General features: G+C 36.6%; 1 protein-coding gene across 1 annotated transcript in view; it reads left to right on the top strand.

Moving 5' to 3' along the window:
* ATG4C (autophagy related 4C cysteine peptidase) overlaps positions 1–27,689 on the top strand; it is a 94,228-nt gene that overhangs the window by 10,565 nt on the left and 55,974 nt on the right. Inside the window, exon 2 of the mRNA XM_082453780.1 lies at positions 21,489–21,627. Coding sequence (XP_082309906.1) covers positions 21,552–21,627 — 76 coding nt within the window. The 5' untranslated portion in view covers positions 21,489–21,551. The remainder of the gene's footprint in view (positions 1–21,488; positions 21,628–27,689) is intronic.

Raw genomic sequence — 27,689 nt, 5'->3', positions numbered from 1 at the left:
ACTTTACTTCTAAATACTTCACCATGCATCGCCTAAGAACTAGGACATCCTCCTACATAACTATAATGCCATTAGCATACCCAAATAATTTAATTTTGATATGATAATATTATCTAATGTGTAGGCCATATGAAAAAATTCAGATTTACCCAGGTGTTCCAGTAATGTCTCTTATAGCTTTTTAGGAAAAAAACACTGAATTGAATAAGAGATTTCATTGAATTGTATTTGGTTGTCATGTCTCTCTGTTTTCTTTTATCTAGAACAATCCTCACCTTTTCTTTTTCCTCCTGTCTTCCTTCCTTTTTTTCTTTTTTTGGTGTTTCAAGACATTGACATTTTTGGAAAGTCTAGGCCAATTGTTTTGTAGAATGCCTCACAAAATGAATTTGATTGTTTCTTCACAGTTTCAGGCTAAATAGTTTTTTTTCAAGACTGTTACATGGTAGTTATTGTAAACTTTCCATTTGATCACATCAAGAGTAATGTAATGATAATTTGTCCATTTATTGGTGATGTTAAGGTTGATCACTTAGGTTAACCAGATTCCTACATTTTAAAGGTGTCTTTTCTCTTTTATACTTAACAATTAATCTGTGGAGGTGATACTTTATCATTAGATATTCTGTTTTCCAACAATTTTTTTTCTATACGGTGGCTTTAGTAGCCATTGATGAACCTTGCCTGAATCAATCATTGCATTGGTTGTTGCCAAATAATGGTTTTCCAGTTCTCTCAATCCTTCTACATATGTTTGCTGGCTATTTTCTTTAAAGAAGAGTTATTCCTCCTCTCTCTTTTTATTTTATTTTAAAGGAAGATACAAAATATATATATATATATATATTTATTTATTTATTTGCCTGCATTGGGTCTTAGTTGCGGTGAGTGGGCTCTTTGTTGAGGCATGTGCGCTTCTCTCTAGTTGTGGCGCGTGGGCTCCAGAGCGCACGGGCTTAGCTGCCCGGTGGCCTGTGGGATCTTAGTTCCCTGACCAGGGGTCAAACCCTCGTCCCCTGTACTGGAAGGTGGATTCTTAACCACTGGAACACCAAGGAAGTCCCTCTCCTTTTATTTTAGTACTTCTTTGTACCCAAGGATTCCTTTTTAAAAAACGTATCCAATGTGATGATCTGTTACCATTATGCTTTTTGATGACTGAATTATCTCAAATTTGTTTAGTCCCTTCAAGCTAGTTCCTGTGGCCTTTGCATATGTCCACATTGGTATTTGGGCACCTTCTTACTTCTTTGTACAATAAGGTGTTCCAGGCTCACCTTGTATATTCTACTTGGAATCAACTATTTTACAGTGGAGCCCTCATTCATTTTAGTGGAAAATGATACTTAGAAACCAAAATTTGGACATTGAATATACTCACTACTACTATGGTTGTTGCTTCTGGCCCTTTAAATGGTTACACACATACACACACATTTTTTAAAAGAAATCATGATTTTATAGGATACCTTCAATTCAAGTTCAGAACCACAGAGTTCAACTTTACCTTTCCTCAGTTCATATTTGTATTTCCCTTTTCCTACAGGGAGAATTCTGATTCTCAACCATATCAATATATTTACTCATTTAATCTGCCCTACACACACATATGATAGTTTTGGAATTGCTATTACTGATACTCTCTCCTGCAACAGATTTACCAAGTAAAGATTTCTTTGCCACTTTATGTCCTTATAATATATCCCACTAAAGATATATAGTCAAAGAAAGCAGGTGTTCAAAGGTATTTGAATGATTTCTTCTGTGATTATGTTATCAATTTAAAATATAGTTAAGTTCCTACTAAACCACTTTTTAATAGACTCTTTTTGTAAAATCGGTTAGCTGTAGAACTACTAAAGTAGACATAATAATTTAAAACTTTATCATAATATATAGTAATAGGGAGCTCTAGGATAGTTATATCAGATAGGGAATATGCAGTTTTTATCTTTATAAGGCTTTAAATTTGTAGCTCTTTTTTCAAATTGATATAATTTTTTATTATTTAAAATTAGAAATGATGAGAAAAATGACATCAGGCAATTCCATTTGTAAGCCAAAACAATTATGTTTGTGAACATTTTAAACAGTGCTCTTCTTTTGACTGATGATACAATTCAAGCATTAATCTTTAACAATTAGACATAATTGTTCAGGGTACTTTAACTCATTCCTAAAAAATATGGCTAGTGTTTTCCTGTATTGACACCCAGAATAGAAAGATTTATGTTATTTGTATGTCCTTGTTCTTTGTATTTGAAGAATGCCAGTTATGACTGTGTGTTACCCTGTGATTTTTTTTCATGTGTGAATGTTCTCATTGGAAATGGAAAAATATTTCTCTTAATTATTATAGCATTTTATATTTTTGTTGTGAGACATAACCACATTCAGTCTTGAGTTCTGGTTAGTTATAAACATGTTGCTTATTAGAATGCAAGGTTAATGGGGACAGGAACTGGGTTTCGTGGCTTATTATATTTCCCATAGTGCCTTATAGAAGTAAGTACTCCAGTACTTGATGAATGAATACATGTGATACTTTGTGTTTAAATGACATATAATACTAGTGTCAATAATATGGATGCACCTTTTTCTTGACGAAAGTATCTAATGGAATGGGACTTGGAAAAGATCTTATTGGTATTTACTTGTTACAAATCTCAAAGTCACTGTGTCTCACACTGAACTCCCCATCTTCCCTTAGCCTTTTCCTCTTGGGTTCCCTTTTTCTGTTAAAGGTATCATTATTCTCTGAGACATCAGACCTGAAATTTCAGTCATTTTATTCTCTCTCCTGTATGTGGGCATATAAACATTCATATATTTATATGATGTTGCTAGTTCTACCGTCTCAGCTTGTTACTTGTATCTCCTTATTCCTTATCCCCTTACCAGCACTCTGATTGAGGCACTCATTACCACTCATAACAATCTTCTGACTAATTGAAGGAATTAAGAATATTTAATGTGGAAAAGAGATGATGGGGTGGGGTGAAGAGCAGGAAATATGTCTTTGAATATCTGATGGACTATCAAATGGAAGAGGGATTGATTTCATAGAGCACAGCCAGGACCAGTTACTAGAAATTAGAAGGACATAGACTTTTGGTTCCGTATGTCTTTCAAGCAAGTGTAGGTGTTTAAAATTAGCTGATATCAGGCAGTTGTATGGATACTCTAGAGCAGTTATGTTAGTAGAAAAAAAATAGTTTAAAATATTATCAGGCTTTTAAACTTGCTGCTGTATATTCAGCTCAATACAAAGCTCATTATATACTGAGCTCCCTGTTTTAGGAGTGTTCACTCAGAGGCTGGGTAAATGCACTTGGCAAAGATGTTGTAAAGGAAATCTTGCTGCCATATGGGTGGATGAACTGATTAGCGATTAGTGAGCCCGAACCAGAGAGCAGATCAGATTCCTAGGGATAGGAGTGATTTTTTGTTTTGCGTTTTTTGCTTTTTAAACTTACACATTTTCTTTCACTGCTCCTTCCCATCCAAGCAGTGCAAGTTAGGAGAGATTACTGGTAGATTGGAGTGTATTGTGTAGGAAAATGGTCAAGAACTATTAATAGTACTACTTAATAGTTACTAGGTGCTTTTAAGTTCCCTTTTAATCCTAAGATTCTGACATCCTTCAGTTCTTAGAGAGGTTAAGTTCATTTTATTGATTAAATGATTTGACTCACTATGTTATCTCTTATATGTAGACTGTGTACTTAACACCTTGCAAAGTTGCACTTTAAAGTATGGAGGCTGCAAACATTCATATTTATCGTGGACTCATCAGAGGTTACTAAAGTACTGACAGAGTTCTAGAGTATCCATACAAACTACATGATTAAAATTTATTTATCAAACTATAGTCAATATTATGTTCTGCTTAGAGATAAGATCAAGGAATGTTTAAGACAGCCCAGATAACATTAATAGTTCCTATTGTAGCCTTCAACCATTTAGGTTGGTTATGGTGATGACTTTACAGTCTGTGAACATGTAATACTCAGTGCTGCATAGGTGGAGATTTTTGCCTATAGGAACTTGATACAAGTCATATGTCAGGGTAAGTGTCTATTCAGTACTTAGGTTTTTCCATATAAGTTTCATTTTAGATTTCAGAGAAGAACACCTTAAGTAGTACCTTTTATTTATGTCGTCATTATGAAGTAGCTGTGCATTGATTTAGTGTCTTTAACTGGAGGATGCAATCCTAAAGAGTTCTAAGACTGTTTACAAGATGTATCCTTTAGGCAAAACTACCAAGCCAGTTTCTGGATGTGCGTGTCTTACCCTTATTATGTTGCTTGTCCCTTTTCTCAGTCTTTTTATCTTTATCTCTTACTGCCATCTACGTTGCCTAACTGTTAGCTCTGAAAGAGGGCAATCCAAGTAAATATTTCTAGTGCTCTCCCTATCTTCATATTTGCTACTTAAAAAAAAGCGTGCTGGGTTTACAAACTGAACATTTTTAGACAAGTTCAGGACATGAAGATAGAAGACTGGCGAGTATAGGAAAAGCAAAGGAATAGAAATGGATACAATAGTTGACGTTTCTGTAAACAAAGAACTGAGATGGAGAAAAGAAATAAGAGAGCAGAAGTGACAGACCAACATATTGAGAGACATTCAAGGTCAGACAAGGGATTGATATTTGTTACTAAAAATGCAAGCAGGTAGAAAAGGTTACAGTGGATGAAAAACTTCCTCACAGTTCAATTTATTTGATGGCATAGCTAAAAGCACATCAAAAATTCTAAATCAATATCTATATTTCTTTTGCTGCAGAATACCATTTGGGGAAGATGCCCAACCATACACAAATCTTGGAATCCTGCAGTGTTTTTATTGGTTGTGCTGCGTGACTGAGATATATTCTGTAGAATCAGTCCCCTAAAGTTCTGTCAGGAGTTTTTACTGGCTTTAAATCCTCAGTGGAGAAAATATTCTATTTATTGCCATATGGGGGAGGCTGATTATCCTTATCTACTCTTCAAGGACATTGATTTGAGTACCTTTTACATTTATCAGTTTATAATTTATTGACTATCTTAATGTGTGGTTGTGGTTAGAAAAGTGACTCTCTAAAAATGACATTTGGGTCTCAATCGATGATTTTCATATCAAATGTTGTAGTTCTGTCTTCCAAAACAGCTCTGTTTAGTCTTCACTCTGCACTTCAAATCATTAACAATAAAGTTGAGGAATGAACCTCATCTAGTGGCTTTATCTATGTTTACTGAGGTAAAGCGTTTTCTCCTCTTTAATGCTATTATTTTTAAATTAAAAATGGAATCGTCAGAATGTAAACAGCAAACAAATATGGAAATGGTGGATGATAAAATTTGTTGTACTATGCGTTAGTGAAGAATGTCTACTTGAAAAAAATGTTGCCAATTTCTCTAAAGTTTTAAGAAATAAACCATAAATCCCTTCTAAAAAGTATTTGGAAATTGTGGAGAATGTTATTTGGATGGTTTTTTAGACTGAGGCTCTGACAACACTACATAAAATAACCAAGAGTTTTGGCGTATCATTTTTTTTTTCCTGGAGCAGTCAAACCATGTATTTTAGGTATCACAGGAGATTGAAATATACTGGATAATGGGTAAATCATCTCTTCACTTTATAATTGATAGACTAGTGAATTTTAATTCATTTTTAATTTTTTTTTTAAATCAGGAAAGCTTTGGGAAAGGGAATTTGTAGGTGAGGATAGTTTAGAATTGCGGTTTCTTCATTTGTATGTTTTTTTTTCTTTTATAGTTAAACTAAAAGTACTGTTTGTCTTGCCTTTCCCTGGCTTTTCTCACACAAACAAAAGGAACAAATTTTTTTCTTCATTGATTTTTTAAATTATTATATACATTTTCTTCCAGCTTTATTGAGATATAATTGACATACAGCACTGTATAAGTTTAAGATGTACAGCATAAAGATTTGACTTCCATACATCATGAAGTGATTATCACAATAAGTTGAGTGATCATCTGTCATCTCATATAGATACAAAATTAAAGAAATAGAAAAAAAATTTTTTTTCTTGTGAAGAGAACTCAGGATTTACTCTCTTAAGTTTCATATATAACATACAGCAGTGCTAATTATATTTATCATGTTAATTACATCCCTAGTACTTATTTATCTTACAACTGGAAGTTTGTAACTTTTCTTTTTTTTTAAATAACTGGAAGTTTGTACCTTTTGACTACCTTCATCCAACTCCTCCTCTGTCATCCCCTCCTCTGGTAACCAGAAATCTGATGTCTTTTTCTATGAGTTTGTTTGTTTTTGAAGTATAATTAACCTAAACACTATGTTAGTTCCTATTAACATAGTGATTTGGTATTTTTATACATTTTAAAATGATCACCACAATTAGTCTAGTTACAGTATGTCACCATCCAAAGATATTATGTAATTATTAACTATATTCCCTATTCATACATGAGACTCATTTAAAGAAAATATTTTAGTAGACTGAATGGATGCAAGTATTAATTTATGCTTTTTCCTCTTTCCAGATCTCACCACATTTATTTTTAGGAGAAAAAAAATTATGAGTTAACAAGGGGTAGCCTCCAAGTCATTTTACTCAGCTAAAGCTGTTCTGGGGAATTACATTGAGGAAGTTAAGTTTTGTAAATGACTAAATAGCTGAATCTGATGTCTTTGAGAAACACAAGAATAATGTTTATCTTAAAAAGGAAAAAAGCACTTTGTCTCAGCATTTTTATCTTTCTCATAGGCTTTTTAGGAATTTTGTAATAGAATGTCTTCTCTGTAGATTTCTTAGTTTGTTGGAGTCCAGCTCCAACAGGATCCAGGATACCCCAAAGGGATGGACAGCGTCGGCGATGAACAACAGGAAGGAGACTGAGACTCGTGGACTCAGCCAACTAAAAATAGCACCATCTCGTGCTTTCTTTATTTCATATACTCATATATAGATTACAGTAGAATTACATAAATCATTAACATACATTGTAATACTGTTGTTTTGAGTCGAAAGAATGAATCATTTTGAACCCACAAAGATTTCCTTAAAAGATTATGTAAACCATACCTTTTAGTTTCTAGATTTTCTCATAAGATAAATTCCAAGGGTACCATTACGTACAGTACATGTTCTAAGAATTATTCTTGGTGGTTAACCAACCTTAACACCTAAGTCTAAATATATCCTTATATTCTATATATCCCTAGCCCCCACATAGCTTTTCCTACATGGACATTCCTTTTTTATAATGCCATTAAAATATCTAAAATATATTTTACAATTTCTATTTTGAATATTGCTACTCAAAGGCAATTTAATATAGCAACAAACAATATTAGGATCCCAATAATCTATTAAAGAATAACTTTCCAAATCATTTCTATTTGTCCCTAATCTAGAACATATCTGTTCACCAGTTAATTGATCAAATATCATTAAACTACCATTAATATTGAACCACAAATTATTATTACCATCATAAACACCCTCATATGGCCATATCTCTAGGGAGGATGGTGTTTTCCAAAGAAACATTTCCCTATGTCCAGATTTAGTCACTGTTTCCCAATGTCCCTCTTTAGGCACCGGGCCTTGCCAAACAGTACTCAAAGGGGAAGTCAGGAAATCTAAGATTTTTCCTTGGGGCAAATCCTGCCACACTTAAATTTACATATATAGAAATTATAAGTATTGCTTTTACGAGGAATGTAGTCCACCTTCCACGTGCGGTTCCGCCTTGCAGTTCTGCACTGGAGTGCCCCATGACCTTGTCATGGCGTTGCAGCGTCTGGATGGCTTCCAACATTAGTTGAGCAGTTTAAGTTGTTTTTGTTAGAATTTAACATAACCTGGACACACTTGTAATTTCCTGTGTTAAGTTTTTCATTTGAGCGATTTATTTTTGAATAATTCTGTTATTATTTTAAAAGAGGCTCAATGTAAACACTTTAATAAAGAGAAGTACAAAAAAGAAAGTAGAAATGACATTGCATAATGTCAGCATAGAGTCTCAACATAAATCATACCTTGTTAAATAAAGCTTCTCCTAATGTTAAAAAAAATGATATTGCATCTCTTAGAGATTTCCACTTTTAACATTATGGACTTTTTTTTTTTTTAATATTTATTGGAGTATAATTGCTTTATATTGCTGTGTTAGTTTCTGCTGTATAACAAAGTGAATCAGCTATACGTATACTTATATCCCCATATACCCTCCCTCTTGTGTCTCCCTCCCAGCCTCCCTATCCCACCCCTCTAGGTGAACACAAAGCACCGAGCTGATCTCCCTGTGCTATGCAGCTGCTTCCCACTAGCTATCTGTTTTACATTTGGTAGTGTATATATGTCAGTGCTACTCTCTCACTTTGTCCCAGCTTACCCTTCCCCCTCCCCATATCCTCAAGGCCATTCTCTAGTAGGTCTGCATCTTTATTCCTGTCTTGCCCCTAAGTTCTTCTTTTTTTTTTTAAATTAATTAATTAATTTATTTATTTTTGGCTGTGTTGGGTCTTCGTTTCTGTGCGAGGGCTTTCTCTAGCTGCGGCAAGTGGGGGCCACTCTTCATCGCGGTGCGCGGGCCTCTCACTATCGCGGCCTCTCTTGCTGTGGAGCACAGGCTCCAGACGCGCAGGCTCAGTAGTTGTGGCTCACGGGCCTATTTGCTCCACGGCATGTGGGATCCCCCCAGACCAGGGCTCAAACCCGTGTCCCCTGCATTGGCAGGCAGATTCTCAACTACTGCGCCACCAGGGAAGCCCTGTTTGTGCTCTTTTGCAGTATTTTTCTTGTAGTTGATTTCTAGTCTCATAGCATTATGGTTAGAAAAGATTCATGATATAATTTGGATTTTATTAAATTTACTGAGAGTTGTTTTGTGGCCTAGCGTTTGATCTATCCTGGAGAAAGTTCCATGTGCATTTGTAAAGAATGTGTATTTGGCTGTTTTTGAATGGTATGTTCTCTATATATCTTTGAAATGCATTTTATCTAATGTGTCATTTAAACCCCTTTTTCCGAATTGATTTTCTATCTGGATGTTTTCAGTTCATGTAAGTAGGCTGTTAAAGTTTCCTACTATTGATGTTATTGTGTTACTGTCAGTTTCTTCATGTCTGTTAATATTTGCTTTATGTATTTAGGTGCTCATATGTTGTGTGCTTATATATTTACAACAGTTATATCTACTTCTTGGACTGATTCCTTGATCATTATGCAAGCTCCTTCTTTGCCTCTTGTTATAGTCTTTGTTAAAGTCTATTTTGTTTGATATAAGTGTTGCTATCCTGGCTTTCATGTCCATTTGCATAGAATACCTTTTTCCGTCCCCTCACTTTCAGTCTGTGTCTTTAGATCTGAAGTGAGTTTCATGTAGGCTGCGTATGTATGGGTCTTGTTTTTGTATCCATTCAGCCACTCTCTGCCCTTGTTTGGAGTATTTAGTCCATTTACATTTAAAGTAATTATTGATAGCTGTGTAATTTTTGCAATTTTGTTAACTGTTTTGGGTTGTTTGTGTAGTTCTTTTTGTTCCTTTCTTCTTCTTTTGCTCCTTTCCCTTGTAATTTGATGACCAGCTTTAGTGTTGTATTTGGATACCTTTTTTCTTTTTTTTTTCTTCTGTGTATCTATTGTAGTTTTTTGCTTGGTTATTACCATGAGGTTTATATATAGCAATCTCTATATATTTATATGATTGTTTTAAGTTGCTGATTTCTTAAGTTCAAACACATTTTAACAACCCTGCATTTTTTCTCCCCCCACCACGTTTACTGTTTTTGACATCATATTTTACATCTTTTTGTTTTGTATATCCCTAACTAGTTATTGTGGATGTAGGTGGTTTTACTACTTCTGTCTTTTAACCTTCCTACTAACTTTGTACTTCGTTGGTTTACTACCTTTATTGTATATTTGCCTTTACCAGTGAGGTTTTCCTTTTGTAATTTTTATGTTTCTAGTTGTGGCCTTTCTTTTTCATTTAGAGAAGTCCCTTTAACAATTCCTGTAAAGTTGGTTTGGTTGAGCTGAGCTCTTTTGGCTTTTGCTTGTCTGTGAATCTTGATCTCACTATCAAATCTGAGTGAAAGCCTTGCTGGGTAGGTAGAGTCTTCTTGGTTGTAGGTTTTTCCCTTTCATTACTTTAAATGTATTATGCCACTCCCTTTTGGCCTGCTGAGTTTCTGCTGAAAAGTCAGCTGATAGCCTAATGGGAGTTCCTTTGTAGCTTGTTGCTTCTTCCTTGGCTGTTTTTAATGTTCTCTTTATCTTTAATTTTTGCCGATTTAATTACTATGTGTCTTGTAGTCTTTTTTGGGTTGGTCTCATTTGGGACTCTCTGTGCTTCCTGGACCTGGACGTCTGTGTCTGTTTCATTTCCCAGTTTAGGCAAGTTTTCAACTATTATGTCTTTCATACATTCTCTGCTTTTTTTCTGTCTCTTCTTCTTCTGGGACCCCTGTAATGTGAATGTGAGTCATTGTGCAGAGGTCTCTTAAACTGTCTTTGTTTCTTTTTATTACTTTTTCTTTTTCCATCCAGGTTTAGTGATTTTCACTACTTTGTCTTCCAGCTCACTGATCCATTGCTTATATCATGCAGTCTTCTGTTGATTTCTTGTGGTGTATTTTTTATTTCAGTTACTGTATTTACCTCTGTTCGTTCTTCTTTGTATTTTCTAACTCTTTGTTACAAACTTCTAACTTCTCTCTCTGTTCATCCAGTCTTCTTCTGAGTTCTTTGAACATCTTTATGATCATTACCTTGACCACTTTATTGGTTAGATTGCTTATCTCTGCTTCCTTTAGTTCTTCTAAATTTTATCTTGTTACTTTATTTGCAAAATATTTTTCTATTTTCTCATTTTGCCTAATTTACTATTTTTATTTTTATGTATTTGTTAGGTTGGTTATGTTTCCAGCCTTGGAGAAGTGACCTTGTGTAGGAGACATCCTATGCGTCCCAGCACTGCACTCCCTTGTAGTTACCGGAGCTATATGGTCTAAGGGTGCCCGCTTTGTGGGCTGCATGGGTTCTTCTGTTGTGGTGAGCTGGCTACTGTGGTTGGTCTGGTAGGCATGACTGGTCCCCAGTCTATTTCTTTGTCAGGCCCTGTCTTGTGCAGAGGCTGTTGGCTGCTGGTTGGTGGGGGTGGGTCATGAGGCACCTGACTGCAGAGCCCCAGAGGGTCCTGGGGCTAGTGCTGTCCCACTGGTGGGTGGGAACTGGGTTCTGGTGTGGGGCTGGGGGGTCCTGGATCTATTGTCAGCCTGCTGGTGGTTAGGTCCATTTTCTGGCATGGCTGGCTGCAGGGTCTGGCGTGTCCCAAAGCTGATTTTTTACCCACTCGCGTGTTGGGCTAGATCCTGGGGAGGCTGGCTGAGGGGCCCAGGGTATCCTAGAGCTGGTGTTGCCTTGCTGGTTGGCAGGGCCAGGACCCAGTGTGTCCTGTGGGTGGTGCTTTTCTGCTGGTTGGTGGGCTGTGTCCTGACATGACAGGCTGTGGGGCTGTGGTGGTCCTGGGTCTGGTGTCTGCCCTCTGATGGGTGGGTCCGTAGCCCATGGGATTCTGGTGCTGGTGCCCACCCACTAGTGTCTGAGGTCCTGGGGCTAGTGCCAGCCCACTGGTTGGTAGAGCTGAATCCTGGAATCTCTGGCTGTAGAGCCTGGGGATTACAGAGCTGGTAGCAGCCTGTTGGTGTGGGGGGCGGGGTGAGGCCCAGGTGGTCCTGGGGCTAGTGCCTGCTAATTGGTGGGTGAAGCTGGGTCCCAGGGTCTTTGGTTGTAGGGCCCTGGGGGTCCTGGAGTTGAGGTGTTGGCACACTCATGGGTAAGGCCTGGGCCCAGGGAGTTCTGTGGCTGGTGACTGCCCACTAGTGGGTGGGGCCAGGCCCTGGGTTCTCTGGCTGCAAGGCCTGGCGGTTCCGAGGCTAGTGCTGGTGCACTGGTATGTGGGGCCAGGTCCGGGGCCCTCTTCTGTGCAGCGCGGGTCCTGTGGCAGTTGTGGGCTTGGGGGAGGGGGGCGTCTTAAGGTAGCTGGCCTGCTGGTGTGTGAGGCTGTGTCTCTGCCTGACTAGTTGCATGGCCTTAGGAACCCCATTACAGGTGGTGACATGTTGGTGGGAAGGGCTTGGTTCCAGAGATAATAAGCGAGAGAGAGGAGTCCAAAATGGTACTTGACAGCACCGGGGTCCTTGCGGTAGAACAAGCTCCCCAAAATGGCGGCCGCCAGTGTGTATGTCCCCAGGGTGAGCTCCAGTTGCCTCCTGCCTCTCTGCCAAGATCAGCAGGTAGGTCTGACCCAGACTCCTTTCAAATTACTGCTTTTGTTCTGGGTCCCAGAGAGTGTGAGGTTTTGAGTGCGTCCTTTAAGAGTGGAGTCTCTATTTTGCCCAGTCCTCTTCCTCTCCCGAAAGTAAGCCCCACTGGCTTTCCAAGCCAAATCTTTTGGGGGACTTGGGACCCCAGTGTGGGGCTTGGACCCCCTTTCTCCTTGGGGAGAAACCTCTACAACTGTAATTATCATTTTGTTCCTGGGTCAGCCACCTTGGGGAATGGGTTTTTTTTTTTAAATTAATTTATTTATTTATTTTTGGCTGTGTTGGGTCTTCGTTTCTGTGCGAGGGCTTTCTCTAGTTGTGGCAAGCAGGGGCCACTCTTCATCGCGGTGCGCGGGCCTCTCACTATCGCGGCCTCTCTTGTTGCGGAGCACAGGCTCCAGACGCGCAGGCTCAGTAGTTGTGGCTCACGGGCCTAGTTGCTCCGCGGCATGTGGGATCTTCCCAGACCAGGGCTCGAACCCGTGTCCCCTGCATTGGCGGCAGGCAGATTCTCAACCACTGCGCCACCAGGGAAGCCCTGGGGAATGGGTCTTTACTATACTAAGTCTCTGCCCCTCCTATCCATCTTGTATGTTTACTTCTTTATACCTTGAGTTGTAGAAGATCTTTTCTGTTGGTCTTCCGGTCTATAATCAATAGTTGCTCTGTAAATATTTGTAATTTTGGTATGCCTGTGGGAGGAGGTGAGCTCAGGGTCTTCCTACTCCACTAAAGAGGCCACCCAGATGCATCTCCTATGCATTGCTGAATTTGATTTCCTAATATTTAGTTGAGGATTTTGCAGCTATGTTCATGAGAAATACTGGTCAGTAGTTTTCTTTTCTTGTAATGTCTTTGGTTTTGGTATTAGGGTAATGCTGACTTCATAGAATGAGTTTGGAAGTATTCCCTCTGCTTCTATCTTCTGGAAGAAATTGTAGAGAATGGACATAACTTCTTTCTTAAATGTATGGTAGAACTCAGTGACGCCATCTGGGCTTGATGCTTTGTGTTTTAAAGGTTATGAATTATTGATTCACTTTTAAAAATAGATATAGCCCTATTCAGATTGTCTGTGTTTTCTTCTGTGACTTTTGGCAGACTATCTTTCAAGGATTTGGTCCATTTCATCTGGGTTATCAAATTTGTGAGCATAGAGTTGTTCATAATATTTCTTATTATTATTTTAATTTCCGTGGGAGCTGTGCTGATGCCTTCTCTTTATTTCTGGTATTAGTAATTTGTGTCTTCTCTCTCTTTTCTTAGTTAGCCTGGCTAGAGGCTTATAGGTTTTATTGATCTTTTCAAAGAAGCCCCTTTTGGTTTCATTGATTGGTTTCATTCAATCTCTATTGATTAATTTTTTTCTGCCCTAATTTTTATTATTTCCTTTTTTCTGCTTACTTGAGATTTAATTTGCTCTTATTTTTCTGGTTTTCTAAGGTGGAAGCTTATGTTATTAATTTTATCTTTCTTTTCTAATATATGCATTCAGTGCTATAAAATTCCCTGTAGCCATGCATTTGTTGCATCCCACAAATTTAGATACTACTTTTTCATTTTCATTTAATTCAAAATACTTTTCAATTTCCCTTCTTTGACCCATGAGATTTGAGATTTCTTCTTTGACCCATGAGAGGTATGTTGTTTAAGCTCCAAGTATTTTGGGATTTTTAGGCTATCTTTTCATTTTTGATTTCCAGTTCAACTCCACCATGGTAAGAGCAAACACTGTATGATTTTGATCCTTTTAAATTTGTTAAGGGGTGTTTTATGGCCCAGAATGTGGTCTATTTTGGTGAATATTCTGTATGAACCTGAGAAGAATGTGTAATCTGCTGTTGTTAGGTGAAGTAGTCTGTAGCTGTTTTTTTTTTTCCCCCCTACAGAGGCCCCTTGGAGGGGTAGTCTGTAGCTGTTGATTGATGCTGCTTTTGAGCTCAGTTATGTCTTTACTGATTTTCTGCCTGCTGAATGTGTTCATTTCTGATAGAGAGGTGTTAAAGTCTCCAATTATAACAGTGGATTAGTCTATTTCTTCTTACAGTTTTGCCTCACATATTTTGATGCTCTCTGGATATCTTTTTTTAAAAACTTTATTGGATATCTCTTTATGGTGATAAATATAGGTCATAATATGTATCATCAACAGATATTTGTGTCTGCTAGCACTCCTGTGTGCTAGGTGTGAGGATATAGTAGTGAACAAGACACATTCTCTGCCCTCAAGGAGTTTGTTATCTGAGAAATAATTTTGTAAAATGCTTGTTACCTCAGGCTTGCTAATATCTCTTGTGAATATGAAAAAAATATTAAATTTCTTTAATGTGCATTACTTTGATCTAGTAAGGTTGAAAATATTTTCATATGTTTATTGGTCCTTTTCTTTCAGAATGCTTGTTTTTTTTTCCATTTAGTTTTTTTTTTTCTGATTGATTTTTAAGAGCTCTTTGTATATTATGGACATTAATGCTTTGTCTATACAATATGAATTGGATTTTTTTCTTAATTTATGAATTGCAAGTCAACCTTGTTAATGCTTTCTTTTTCTTCTTCCTGGCAGAAGTTTTCTTTTTTATGTGATTACATTTTCCTTTCTGATTTCTAGTATTGCATACCATGCTTAGAAAGGTCTTTTCTACAAGACTGTTAAAAACATTTAAATCAATACTTCCCTGTAGTATGTGCAAACATGCCATGTGTTTGCATTTTCATTTAATTCTGTGATTGGTCTAGAATTTATAATGTGTGAGGTAGCTTTATTTTTAAACTGGCTAGTTTATTATTCCAGTACTATTTACTAAATCAGCTATCTTTTCTCACTGATATGAAATATCTCTTGTATCAGTCACTAAATTCTCAAATATATTTGGATTTATTTCTCTACTCCCTGTTATGTTTTACTCAGTGTCATCCTTTGCTAATAAGATCAATAAATTTAAGTATTACTAAACTTAATTACTGTAGTTTTATAATGTATGTTAATATGCAGTAAGGAAAATGCTTTCCTCATTAGGAATTTTTGGTTCCTTTTTAAAGTGTTTTAGTTTATAGTACTTTCTAATATGGTTCGAGGGATCACCTTTCAAAATCATCTCTGCTCTAAAAAGTTAGGATTTTTAGAAACAGCCATTTAAATTTTTGTTATGGAAATAAAGTGGGTTTCTGTCTTTACAGAAGATTGGAATTCAATTTTAGTTATATGGAAAGTAACTATACTGAATTGTTAAACTAATAACAGCTTAGTTAATTTGACCTTATGATAATAATTTTATTCTTTCCATGTACTCTATATTAAACAATGGCAATAAATGCATTCTTATAAAATAGTTGAGATGTTCCAAAAACATTTCAAATGTTTCAAGTTTGGGGTAAAATTACTCTGAGTAAATAGTCTATAAGTAACAGGAGTTTGAAGTAAAAATAACAGTAAAAGAATAATTTAACAATTTATTCCACTCTAAGTTCCTTGAGGTTAGTATATTTGTCTCATTAATTTCTGTATCTGTCACAGCATCTTACCTTGGTTATTTATTTATTTATTTATTTAGGAGTCTTTATCTAATATACAGACTTTCCTCATAGAAAATGTCTCATTTTGTCTTGATTTTCCCCCAGCACACTTGAAAGTCATGTTGACTTTCACACTGTTGCTAAGGACTGTCCAGAGTGTTCCTGGTAGCTGGTATTGGGAACTCTTTGAATCAAGGTCCTCCCTGTAGCCTACTTTCTTTCTAACTTAGAAAGAAAATACATGCATGTACATTCTCTTATTTTATTTTTATTTTTTAATTTATTCATTTTTATTGAAGTATAGTTGATTTACAATGTTGTGTTATTTCAAGTTTACAGCAAAGTGATTCAGTTATACATACATACATAGGTCTATTTTTTTCAGATTCTTTTCCCTTATAGGTTATTACAAAATATTGAGTATAGTTCTCTGTGCTATATAGTAGGTCCTTGTTGGTTATCTATTTTTTTTTTTTTAATTTATTTTATTTATGGCTGTGTTGGGTCTTCGTTTCTGTGCGAGGGCTTTCTTCAGTTGTGGCAAGCGGGGGCCACTCTTCATCGCGGTGCGCGGGCCTCTCGCTATCGCGGCCTCTCCTGTTGCGGAGCACAGGCTCCAGACGCGCAGGCTCAGCAATTGTGGCTCATGGGCCCAGCCGCTCCGCGGCATGTGGAATCTTCCCAGACCAGGGCTCGAACCCGCGTCCCCTGCATTGGCAGGCGGATTCTCAACCACTGCACCACCAGGGAAGCCCTGGTTATCTATTTTTAATAGAGTGGTGTGTATATGTTAATCCCAAACTCCTAATTTATCCCTCCCCCGCCCCTTTCCTCTTTGGTAACCATAAGGTTGTTTTCTTTGTCTGTGGGTCTGTTTCTGTTCTTTATGTAAGTTCATTTGTATCATTTTTGTTTAAATTGCACATATAAGCGATATCATATGATGTTTGTCTTTGGCTTGCTTTACTTCATATGATAATCTCTAGGTCCATCTATGTTGCTGCAAATGGCATTATTTCATTCTTTTTTATGGCTGAGTAATATTCCATTGTATATATGTATCACATCTTCTTTATCCATTTATCTATCGATGGACATTTAGGTTGCTTCCATGTCTTGGCTATTGTAAATAGTGCTGCAGTGAACATTAGGGTGAATGGATCTTTTGAATTAGTTTTGTCCCTATATATGCCCGGGAGTGGTATTGCAGAATCATATGGTAGTTCTATTTTTGGTTTTTTAAAGAACCTCCAGTCTCTTCAGTAAGTGGTGCTGGGAAAACTGGACAGCTACATGTAAAAGAATGAAATTAGAACACTCTCTAACACCACACACAAAAATAAACTCAAAATGGATTAAAGACCTAAATGTAAGACCGGATGCTATAAAACTCCTAGAGGAAAACATAGGCAGAGGGACTTGCCTGGTGGCGCAGCAGTTAAGAATCTGCCTGCCAATGCAGGGGACACAGGTTTGATCTTTCCAGGTCTGGGAAGATCCCACATGCCGTGGAGCAGCTAAACCCGTGTGCCACAACTACTGAGCCTGCGCTCTAGAGCCCATGAGGCACAACTACTGAGCCCGCATGCCACAACTACTGAAGTCTGCGCGCTCTAGGGCCTGCGTGCTGCAACTAATGAAACCCGTGTGCCTAGAGCCCGTGTTCTGCAACAAGAGAAGCCACTACAATGAGAAGCCCGCACACCACAAGGAAGAGTAGCCCCCACTTGCCCAACTAGAGAAAGCCCATGTGCAGCAACAAAGACCCAATGCAGCCAAAAAATAAAACAAAACAAAAACCCCCCAAAAAACATTGACAGAACACTTTTTGACATAAATCACAGCAATATCTTTTTGGCTTTGTCTCCTAGAGTAATGGAGATAAAAACAAAAAGAAACAAATGGGACCTAATTAAATCAAAGTATTTGCACGGCAAAGGAAACCATAAACAAAATGAAAAACAACCTACAGATTGGGAGAAAATATTTGCAAATGATGTGACCGACAAGGGATTAATCTCTAAAATATACAAATAGCTCACACAGCTCAATATAAAAACAAATAACCCAATCAAAAAATGGGCAGAAAACCTAAATAGATATTTCTGTAAAGAAGACATACAGATAGCCAAAAGGCACATGAAGAGATGTTAGACATTGCTAATTATTAGAGAAATGCAAATCAAAACTACAATGAGGTATCACCTCGCACTGGTCAGAATGGCCATTGTCCAAAAGTCTACAAACAATAAACGCTGGAGAGGGTGTGGAGAAGAATGGACCCTCCTATGCTGTTGGTGGGAATGTAAATGGGTGCAGCCACAATGGAGAACAGTATGGAAGTTCCTTACATTCTCTTATTTTAAGTATTTTGTATTTAGAAGATTCATGGTTGGTGGCTTTTTAAAAATAAACTTTATATATATATTTTTAACATTTATTCATTTGGCTGTGCCGCATCTTAGTTGTGGCACATGGGATCTTCGTTGCGGCATTCAGGATCTTTTTATTTGTGGCATGTGGGATCTTTAGTTGCGTCATGTGGGCTCTTAGTTGTGGCATGCGGGATCTAGTTCCCTGACCAGGGATAGAACCAGGGCCCCCTGCATTGGGAGCTCGGAGTCTTAACTACTGGACCACCAGGGAAGTCCCTAAAAATAAACTTTTTAAATTCTAAAAATTACGTGTGTTTTTTGTATAAGATTTGGAAAAGGTGAGCGATAGTGATAAAAAAAAATAGCCATACGCAATTTGTCAGGGAAACTATTGTCAGCAATTTGGTATACTTTTTTTTACTCCTTCACCTCCCCCTCAGCCCCCAGGCAGTATTGTGTGATACATAAAGTTTTAGATTTTGCATAGTGTTTCCCCATTTTCACAGACTCTTTGTAAGCATTTTTAATGGATATATAACCCATTATGTGGATGCACTATATATAATCACACATTTTATAAACTTTTCTCCTTCTTGCTTTTCCAAATTTTGTTAAATAATGCACTTTTGTGGAGGAAATTTTTTTCTTTATTCTAGTTGTCAGTTAAAGAATTCTAATTACAGCAGGTAAGACTACTGCTTACGTTTCATAATTTTTCAGTTCACTGATTCATTTAATAAACGTTTTGAGAAACAATTGTGTGCCAGGCAGAATTTAAGGACATTTGAAAAGTTTACTGTCTGGTGTAAGAGGCAGGTAAGAAGCAAGTTATTACAATACAGTGTGATGAGTGCTGTGATAGAGGAAGACATAGGCTCCTAAGGAGCTAAGAAGAGGGGCTTCTGTCTTAGTTTGAGGTTGGGAGGAGGGTAAAAATCTTACTAATCTTACCAGAGGAGGAGAAACTTAAGCTGGGTCGTAGGGACTCATGATAATAAGACAGTCAAAAAATGAGGGTGAGCAGGAAGGCATTGTAGGTGGAGGGAAGAGCACATGCAAAGGCATGGAGGTATTAGCATGTCAAGTTTAGGAAGCTTTAATATTAATATTAAAAATGGCTTTAGTATATAGTGCATGTGAGGGAGTGGCAAGAGAGAAAGCTGAGTAAGTGGGCAGATGTAATTTCATGAAGGGCTTTGAATATCATCCTCAAGGCTGGGGTACCATCATGGATGAGGCAGAATCCTTGAGAAACATGTTTATAGCTCTTAACTCTTCATTTGTACATCAGCAATTCTCAAATTAATAGCTCTCACCCAAACCTCACCTTTGAGCTCCAGAGCTATATATCCAACTGCCTTGTTGGCCTCTCTAGAATGTCTAGAATGTAAGCGTCATGAAAGCAAGTATTTTACTCCCTTTGCCCTAAGCTATATCTGCACTACCTAGAACAGTGCCTGGCAATAATTTATCGAGTGATTAAATAAAAATGAATGATTCCCTACTATATCTCAGAGCCATCTCAAACTCCACATAAATCCAATTCATGATCTTCTCCCTCTAACCTGCCCTTCTCCTAATGTTCCCTATTTTTAAAAATAATTAAAAAAAATTTTATTTAGTTTTGGCTGTGTTGGGTCTTCTTTGCTGCACGCGGGCTTTCTCTAGTTGCGGTGAGCTGGGTCTACTGTTCGTTGCAGTGTGCAGGCTTCTCATTGCCGTGGCTTCTCTTGTAGTGGAGCACAGGCTCTAGGTGCGTGGGCTTCAGTAGTTGTGGCACATGGGCTCAGTAGTTGTGGCTTGTGGGCTCTAGAGTGCTGGCTCAGTAGTTGTGGCGCATGGGCTTAGTTGCTCCGCGGCGTGTGGGATCTTCCTGGACCAGGGATCGAACCGTATCCCCTGCTTTGGCAGGCGGATTCTTAACCACTGAGCCACCAGGGAAGTCCCCCTAATTTAATGTTCCCTATTTAAGTGATTGGCACCAACTATTTAATTTCACAAGCCAGAAACCTGGGTGTATCTTTGACATATTCCTCTTTCTCACCTTTCACATCCATTTTATCACTGAGACCTAATGAATTCTTGACGTTTCTTCATATGTCCATTTCTGTCCATCTCCACTGCTCTAGTCCAAGCTACCATCTCTCTCCTCATCCTATACAGTAGTAGTAAACTCTCACCCTTTACTCTTGTCCCTTTTCAATCTGTTCTCTGTGTTGGAGTCAAAAAAAAACCAAACAAACCCACAGAATCTGATTCTGATATTCCTGTTTGGAACCAGTTGCTCTTTGGATAAAGAACAAAACCCTTAACATGGTCTACAAGGCCCTGTGTGCTTCGGCCACTGTCTAACCCAATAGCCACATCTCATGCCACTTTTTTGGATTCTGTGTTTAGTCGCATTGGCTTTTTAAATTCTTCCGGTGGACTGTGCTTTCTTCTGTCACAGTTATAATGTATAATTAGTAGCTTCTAATACATATTATAAAACGGAATGCCTATTGTCAGAGAAACAAATGTATCGATACCTTTGAGTTGATATTTATAACCCTGAAAGGATAATGTTCTGTGTGGCATTCTTTTCTTGAAAAGAAAACTGTCTGTGAATTATTTCAAATAAGCTCAAACATTTTCAGTTATAATTTGTTCCTCTTTCAGATTACATATCACATATATCAATTTGCCCTCAAGTAAGTTAAATACTTATAAGCTACATTTATTCTTATTTTAAACTAAGAAAACATTGTCTTGTAAATTTAAGCCATTCGATTTTTAAAAAAATGCTGCAGTAGGAAGCAAGGATGTATTGGAAATATAGGAAATGCCTTAATTAAAAAAAACAACTAGGCTTTATATGAAACTAGTGACTTAATCAATATAAGTGGAAGCCTCCATTCTGAAGATAGTCGCCATTTCTTATACGATTTCAAATCACCCTCTCTGATTACAAATGAAACAAGTCTTGAATAATCTCACCAAGACTGACTTGTGTTACTAAGTTATTGTTCTTAATTGTGAGTGTCTGGGGGAGTTTATTGTTTGGTTTTGTGTGATAATTTTTATTGTACATAAAATATACAACAATAAAATATATTTTGTAATTAAAATATTTTTAGAGTATATTGTATTCTATTCTGTAAAATGAAAAATTGATTTGCTCATTTCCAGTTCAAGTTGTATTTAATCACTTAAGTAACTTTAGCAGATAGTGCACCATATAGATAGTGCACCATATAATATGTACTCATTACTTATTTTTCTTTAACTTCTTTATGTCAGAACAAAAGTCTAAACTTACAGAAGAATGCAATCAAGTGATGGCTTTTTCTTTAGAATCTGAATATGGAGGCCACAGGAACAGATGAAGTTGACAAGCTAAAAACTAAATTTATATCTGCTTGGAACAATATGAAATATAGTAAGTATCAAGATTTGAAAACTGTATAAATCCAAAGAAATATTTGAAGACATGTATTATCTCCCTTATTAAGTCACTGACAATTGCTGAGATTCTCTTTGAATGAAATATTTCTGTAAGGAATGTAGATAAGAATACTACCTGAAGAGAGATCCAAATACCATCATAAACATTGCTTAGAAACTCAGGCATATCATGTGGTCCTTAAAAAAAGAAAATTCCAAAGAAGATAGAATTCATTCAGGTGATGATAATACCTCAGGTTTTCAGACTCAGCATCAGGCAACCTCATGTATGAACCAGGAAGCAAGCAAAATAGACTGCTGAACACACAAAGCAGACCATTTAAAGTTCACATGCTGATACATATGACTTTCTTCTAGGAACACAATCAGATTCTTATTTTTAACTTAGTTACTCTTGGTTTGCATACAAATCCAATAAGGATCATATGGTGGTTTTGAAGCCCACTTAAGACTAGAAACAAATTGGAGATGAAAAATCCTTCAAAGATGGAGAAATACTCAGTAGAACCAGTTTCAACTGGAAGAAGTTAATATCCATAAGATAAGAATGATAAAATTTAGTAAAACCCCTTGACAGTGCAAATTCAGGTAAAACACAATTGGCTGTTGGCTCCTGGTTCACTGGAAGTCATGGCCAGCTAGCTATTTAGACAGTTAAAACTTGATAATAACTTGACATTGTATTTTGAAGATTATAGACATTAATTTTTTGAAAATTGAGATTTAAATCATATACTACTAAAATTCACCTTTTTAAAGTGTATGATTCAGTGGTTTTTAGTACACTCAAAGGAATGTACAACCATCATCACTGTCTAATTCCAGAACATTTTCATCACCCCCAAAAGCTACCTTGTACCCATTAGCAACTACTCCCTATTCCTCCCCACCTCTCTCCAATCCCTGGCATCCACCAGTCTACTTTTTGCCTCTCTGGATTTGCCTATTCTGGACATTTCATATAAATGGTATCGTATAACTTGTGGCCTTTTGTTTTTGACTCCTTTCACTTGACATAACGTTTTGAAAGTTAATTCATGTTGTAGCATGTATATATCAATACTTCATTCTCTTATACGGCTGAATAATATTTCATTGTATGGATATATCACATTTTCTTTACCCACTCATTAGTTGATAGATGTTTGGGTTGTTTCCACTTTTTGGCTATATGAATAATGCTGCTATGAATATTGTATACAAGTTTTTGTGTAAACATATGTTTTCAGTTCTCTTGGGTATATACCTAGGAGTAGAATTGCTGGATCATATGTTTACCCTAAGTTTAACTTTTTAAGGAACTACCAAACTGTTTTCCAAACTGTTTGCACCATTATACATTCCTACCAGAAATGTTTGAGGGTTTGAATTTCTCCACATCCTCAGCAATACTTGTTAATGTCTATCTTTTTAATTAGACCCATTCTAGTGAGTGTGAAGTATCTCACTGTGAGTTTGATTGTATTTCCCTGATGAACATATGAAGTTAATCCTCTTTTTATGTATTTATTGGCAATTTGTATATATTCTTTCAAGAAATGTCCATTCAAATCTTTTGCATGTTTTAAAATTGGGTTGTCTTTTTATTATTGAGTTGTAAGAGTTCTTTATATATTCTAGATAAAAATCCCTCAGCAAATATATGATTTGCAAATATTTTCTCCCATTCTTGGATTGTCTTTTCACTTTCTTCATAGTGTCCACTGAAGCATAAAACTTTTACTTTTTGATGAGGTCCAATTTACCTATTTTTTTTCCTTTTGTTGCTTGTGCTTTTGATGTTGTATTTAAGAAACTGTTGCTTAAATCAAGGTCATGAAGATTTGCACCTATTCTTTAAAGAGTTTTTATCTTTTTAGCTCTTATATTTAGGTCTTTGATCCATTTCTAGTTAATTTTTGCATATGATGTGAGGTAGAGGTTCCACTCTATTCTTTGTATGTGGCTATCTGGTCCCAGCATCATTTGTTTAAAAGAATATTCTTTCTCCATTGACTGGTCTTGCCACACTTATCTAAAATCAGTTGACCATAGATGTAAAAATTTATTTCTGGACTCTCAATTCTATTCCATTGATCTGTATGTTTGTTCTTATGCCAGTAGAACATTCTCTTGATTACTTTAGCTTTTTGTAAAATTTGAAATTGGAAAGTATGATTCCTCCAACTTTGTTCTTCTTTTCCAAGATTGTTTTGACTGTTCTGGATTCCATGCATTTTCCATATGAATTTTTGATCCTCTTATCAATTTCTGCAAGAAATCCAGCTGGGATTTTTATATAGATTTTAGTGAATCTGTAGATCAATTTTCAGAGTATTGGCATATTAACAGAATATTGCCATATTAAGTCTTCCAATCCATGGGCATGGGATGTCTTTCCATTTATTTAGGTCTTTAATTTCAATGATGTTTTGTAGTTTTCTGTGTGCAAGTCTTGGCACTTCTTTTGTTAAAGTTATTCCTAAGTATTTTATTCTTTTCAATGCTATTTTAAAATGAATTTTCTTCATTTCATTTAGACTCTTCATTGCTAGTATATAGAAATACAGTTGATTTTTATGATTTGATCTTGTATCTTGTAAACTTGATAATCTCTTTTATTCTAATAATTTTTTGTGGATTCTTTAGGATTTTCTGTGTGTAAATCATGTCATCTGCAAACAGAGGCTTATGTTCTTTTTCAACCATTTAATCTGATGGATAGGTTATGTGATGAAGATTTCATTTATAAGGTCTGAACATTGTCATACAGGTACTCAACACATTTCAGCAGTGACCTAGGAATTGTTATTTAACCTATTATTTACATATGTGTAGCTTTCCCTATCTAGATATTTAAGTGGGCATCATAAGATTATGGTAATCCCTAATCTCTGAAGAACAGATTGTTCAGGGTAACTACATGTTCTAGATAGTTTTAAGTTATAGAGTAGTATTTTAGTTTTATTTTTGTTGGTGAAAATTATTCTAAAATGTTGAATGTATTTTCATTGTTTAGAGTTTGTGTAGTATGGATGGTTTAAGAAGGATTAAAATCGATTGAGCACCCACTAGTATGTTGTAGTTTATGTACCTTCTCATTTAAATTTCATATCTTTCTGAGTTAGATATCTTTCTGAGATTTAAACCTAATATGTTTCTAAGGTATTCTTTTTGTGCAAATTAGAAAACTGAGATTAGGTGACATATTCAAGGTCATATATCTAGGTAAGTCTTGAAACTTGTATTCAAACCCAGCCTCCCTTGCTCCCTATTCTTGCTGTTCTCTGAATACACTGAACATAATTTAGGATTATTTTTTATCAATGTCAATATTATTATATAAAGATGGAACTAGAAATGGCATAGCACTTAAAATTTAAAAGAACTGGACCTTACTTTCTTGAAAAAGTGTTTCATTTTTGCTTCCCCCCCAATATTTACATGACTTTATGAGGTATGTAAACTTGATTTCCTTTTTAAAATATTACGAAGTAAATCATCCTTCTGGGTGTTTCTGTTCCTCCAGAAAATCATTATCATCTGTACTATTTCTGTGCTCTTTGGCTTGTTTGCATCTTTTAAAGCCTGACTTGTGATTTTCAAATTGCTGACTTAATGGACTATCAGTTTTTTGGTAACATTTTGTTTATGGTAGCTAGTCTCCAAAGACAGTCCTCAGTGAATCACATTTTGTGTTGTCTCTTTTCTCATATGAATCTGGGCTGGCTTGTGTCTCATATCAAGCAATAGAATGAGTTAGAAATGAAGCTATGTCAATTCCAGGCCTAACCATTAAGAGACAACTTCTGCCTGGTGTGTGCACTATATAACTCATTGCTCGTGTAAAATGTAGATCGTTGCAAAGCCTCAGGCTCTGACTTGTCAGATTCACCTTTCTTTTCTTTTGGAAGGACTGGTGACTGGTAAGAGGGTATACAGGTAGAGGGTAAAGCATAGGGAGAAAGAGAGAAGTTCCTCCGTAAAGGTTTTTTGTTTGTTAGTTTTTGAGGTTGTTTTTATGAAGTTCTTAGGATTTGCTTTGGAAGTACTGCCTTTTGGGGAGAGGGGATTGTTATCATTTTGGGGATTAGAATCATTCTAGTATGGTGCTAATAATACTCCTATGAAACAATGTCTATAAAGCACCTAGCTTAGTTCCTAGTATAAAATAGATGGTCAGTAAATACTATTTTCCCATTGGAGTTCAGAGAAGAGAATGAGAGATAGGTGGGAACAGGAAAAGATGTCTTAGAAGTGCGTGTTTGAGTCAGAAGAAGAAGATTTAAATGGATTTAAATGGGCTGATATTGGGGAGGATATTTTTGTTATGGAATAGTATGAACCAAATATTAAAGCCCACTTTGAGTATAGATGAGAAGTAGTGGAAAAGATGACTGTAAAGGTGATTTGTATCATATTGTGGAAAGTCTTTAGTATCACAGAGAAGTTCATTATAAATCTGTTAGGTAATGAATCATTGAGGATGGTTTTTGAGCAGACAAGTTACCTAATCAAAGCTGAGCCACAGGGAGATTAATTTGGCAGGGATATGTGGCATATGCTAGAGTGGGGAAAAACTGATTACAGATAAGCCATTTTGGGGGAGTATTGCAGTAATCCAAAGCCTGATTACTGTATTTGACTTTCCATTCTTTCTTTCTTTTTTTTTTGGCTGCGTTGGGTCTTCATTGCGGTGCTTGGGCTTCTCACTTGCAGTGGCTTCTCTTGGTGCGGAGCACGGGCTCTAGGCTTCAGTAGTTGCAGCATGCAGGCTCAGTAGTTGTGGCACGCGAGCCCTAGAGCATGCAGGCTTCAGTAGTTGCGGCACGTGGGCTCAGTAGTTGCGGCACGCAGGCTCTAGGGTGCGCGGGCTTCAGTAGTTGTGGCACGCGGGCTCAGTGTTTTGGCTCGCGGGCTCTGGAGCACAAGCTCAGTAGTTGTGGTGCACGTGCTTAGTTGCTTCACAGCATGTGGGATCTTCCTGGACCAGGGATCAAACTCATGTCCCCTGCATTGGCAGGCAGATTCTTAACCACTGCAGTACCGGGGAAGTCCCTCCATTCTTTCTTTTTCACTACCAAACTCAGATACTTGCATGATTTTTATTATAAATACATATTTTAATTTACTTGTTCTTTATGCTTATTTGTATTATAGTACTTAAGGGAGCACTTTCATAAAAATCGCTCATTTAAAATTTTGTAACAACTCTGTTAAATGTAAATGTTGGTCTGCTTAAGACTAGACCTAAGTCTCTTAACTCCCAATTTCAGATTCTTTTTATTTATATGTTCTTGCATTTTAGGAGCTGCTTTTAAGTCTGCCATTAGCACTCAGGAATTTCATACACTTAGGAATATTCAGGAATGTAATGGGCAAGTGCTTTTCTCAGGAAATTGAGAACTATTAATGGCAACATAAAAAACCAAAAGGAGAGTTCCTTTTAGATATAGACAGTTTAGTAGGAAGAAAATTGGAAGAATTAGAGTTTGCAACTAAGAGTTGAGGATTGGGGATTGGGAGGTGGAAAATTGAGATGAAAACGTCCGAAAGCTTTATACATCACTTTCAGAAATCCTCATTTGGCTGAAATGATGGGGTAAAAACAGATTTCCCTAGGAAACTTCAGAGATCCACTTTTATCATAAGCATTAGTGTACTGTGTGATCTTTTCCCTAAATTACTTCACTGGAATATTCAAATACTTTAAACCTTTAAAATATCTAATATGGAAGAAAATATAAGAAATTGGTAACATTTGTTGCCTTTGGGAAAAGAGGTTGGTGTCAGGGAAACTGGAGTAGAATTTGTACCTTTTAAGTTTTATACCATAAGAACATTGTGGCCTGTTTGAAAATAAATTAAAACAGATTTTTTTCTCTGCCATGTTCTTTAAGTGGGCAGAATGTGGTTAAAATACTTTGCTTTATTTGAAAGTAGCATAAGTAGTCTGTATTTTCAGTTCATTGTCAAAATACTTTTGCTACACTTGTAAAAAATGCACATCCATAATTGAGAATTGGTGATTTGAAATTAAATAAAAGAAAATGCTGC

This window comes from Balaenoptera physalus, assembly GCF_965194825.1.
Source record: "Balaenoptera physalus genome assembly, chromosome: 1".
In the NCBI taxonomy this organism is placed as follows: Eukaryota; Metazoa; Chordata; class Mammalia; order Artiodactyla; family Balaenopteridae; genus Balaenoptera; species Balaenoptera physalus.
This window is presented reverse-complemented; position numbering and strand designations above follow the sequence as displayed.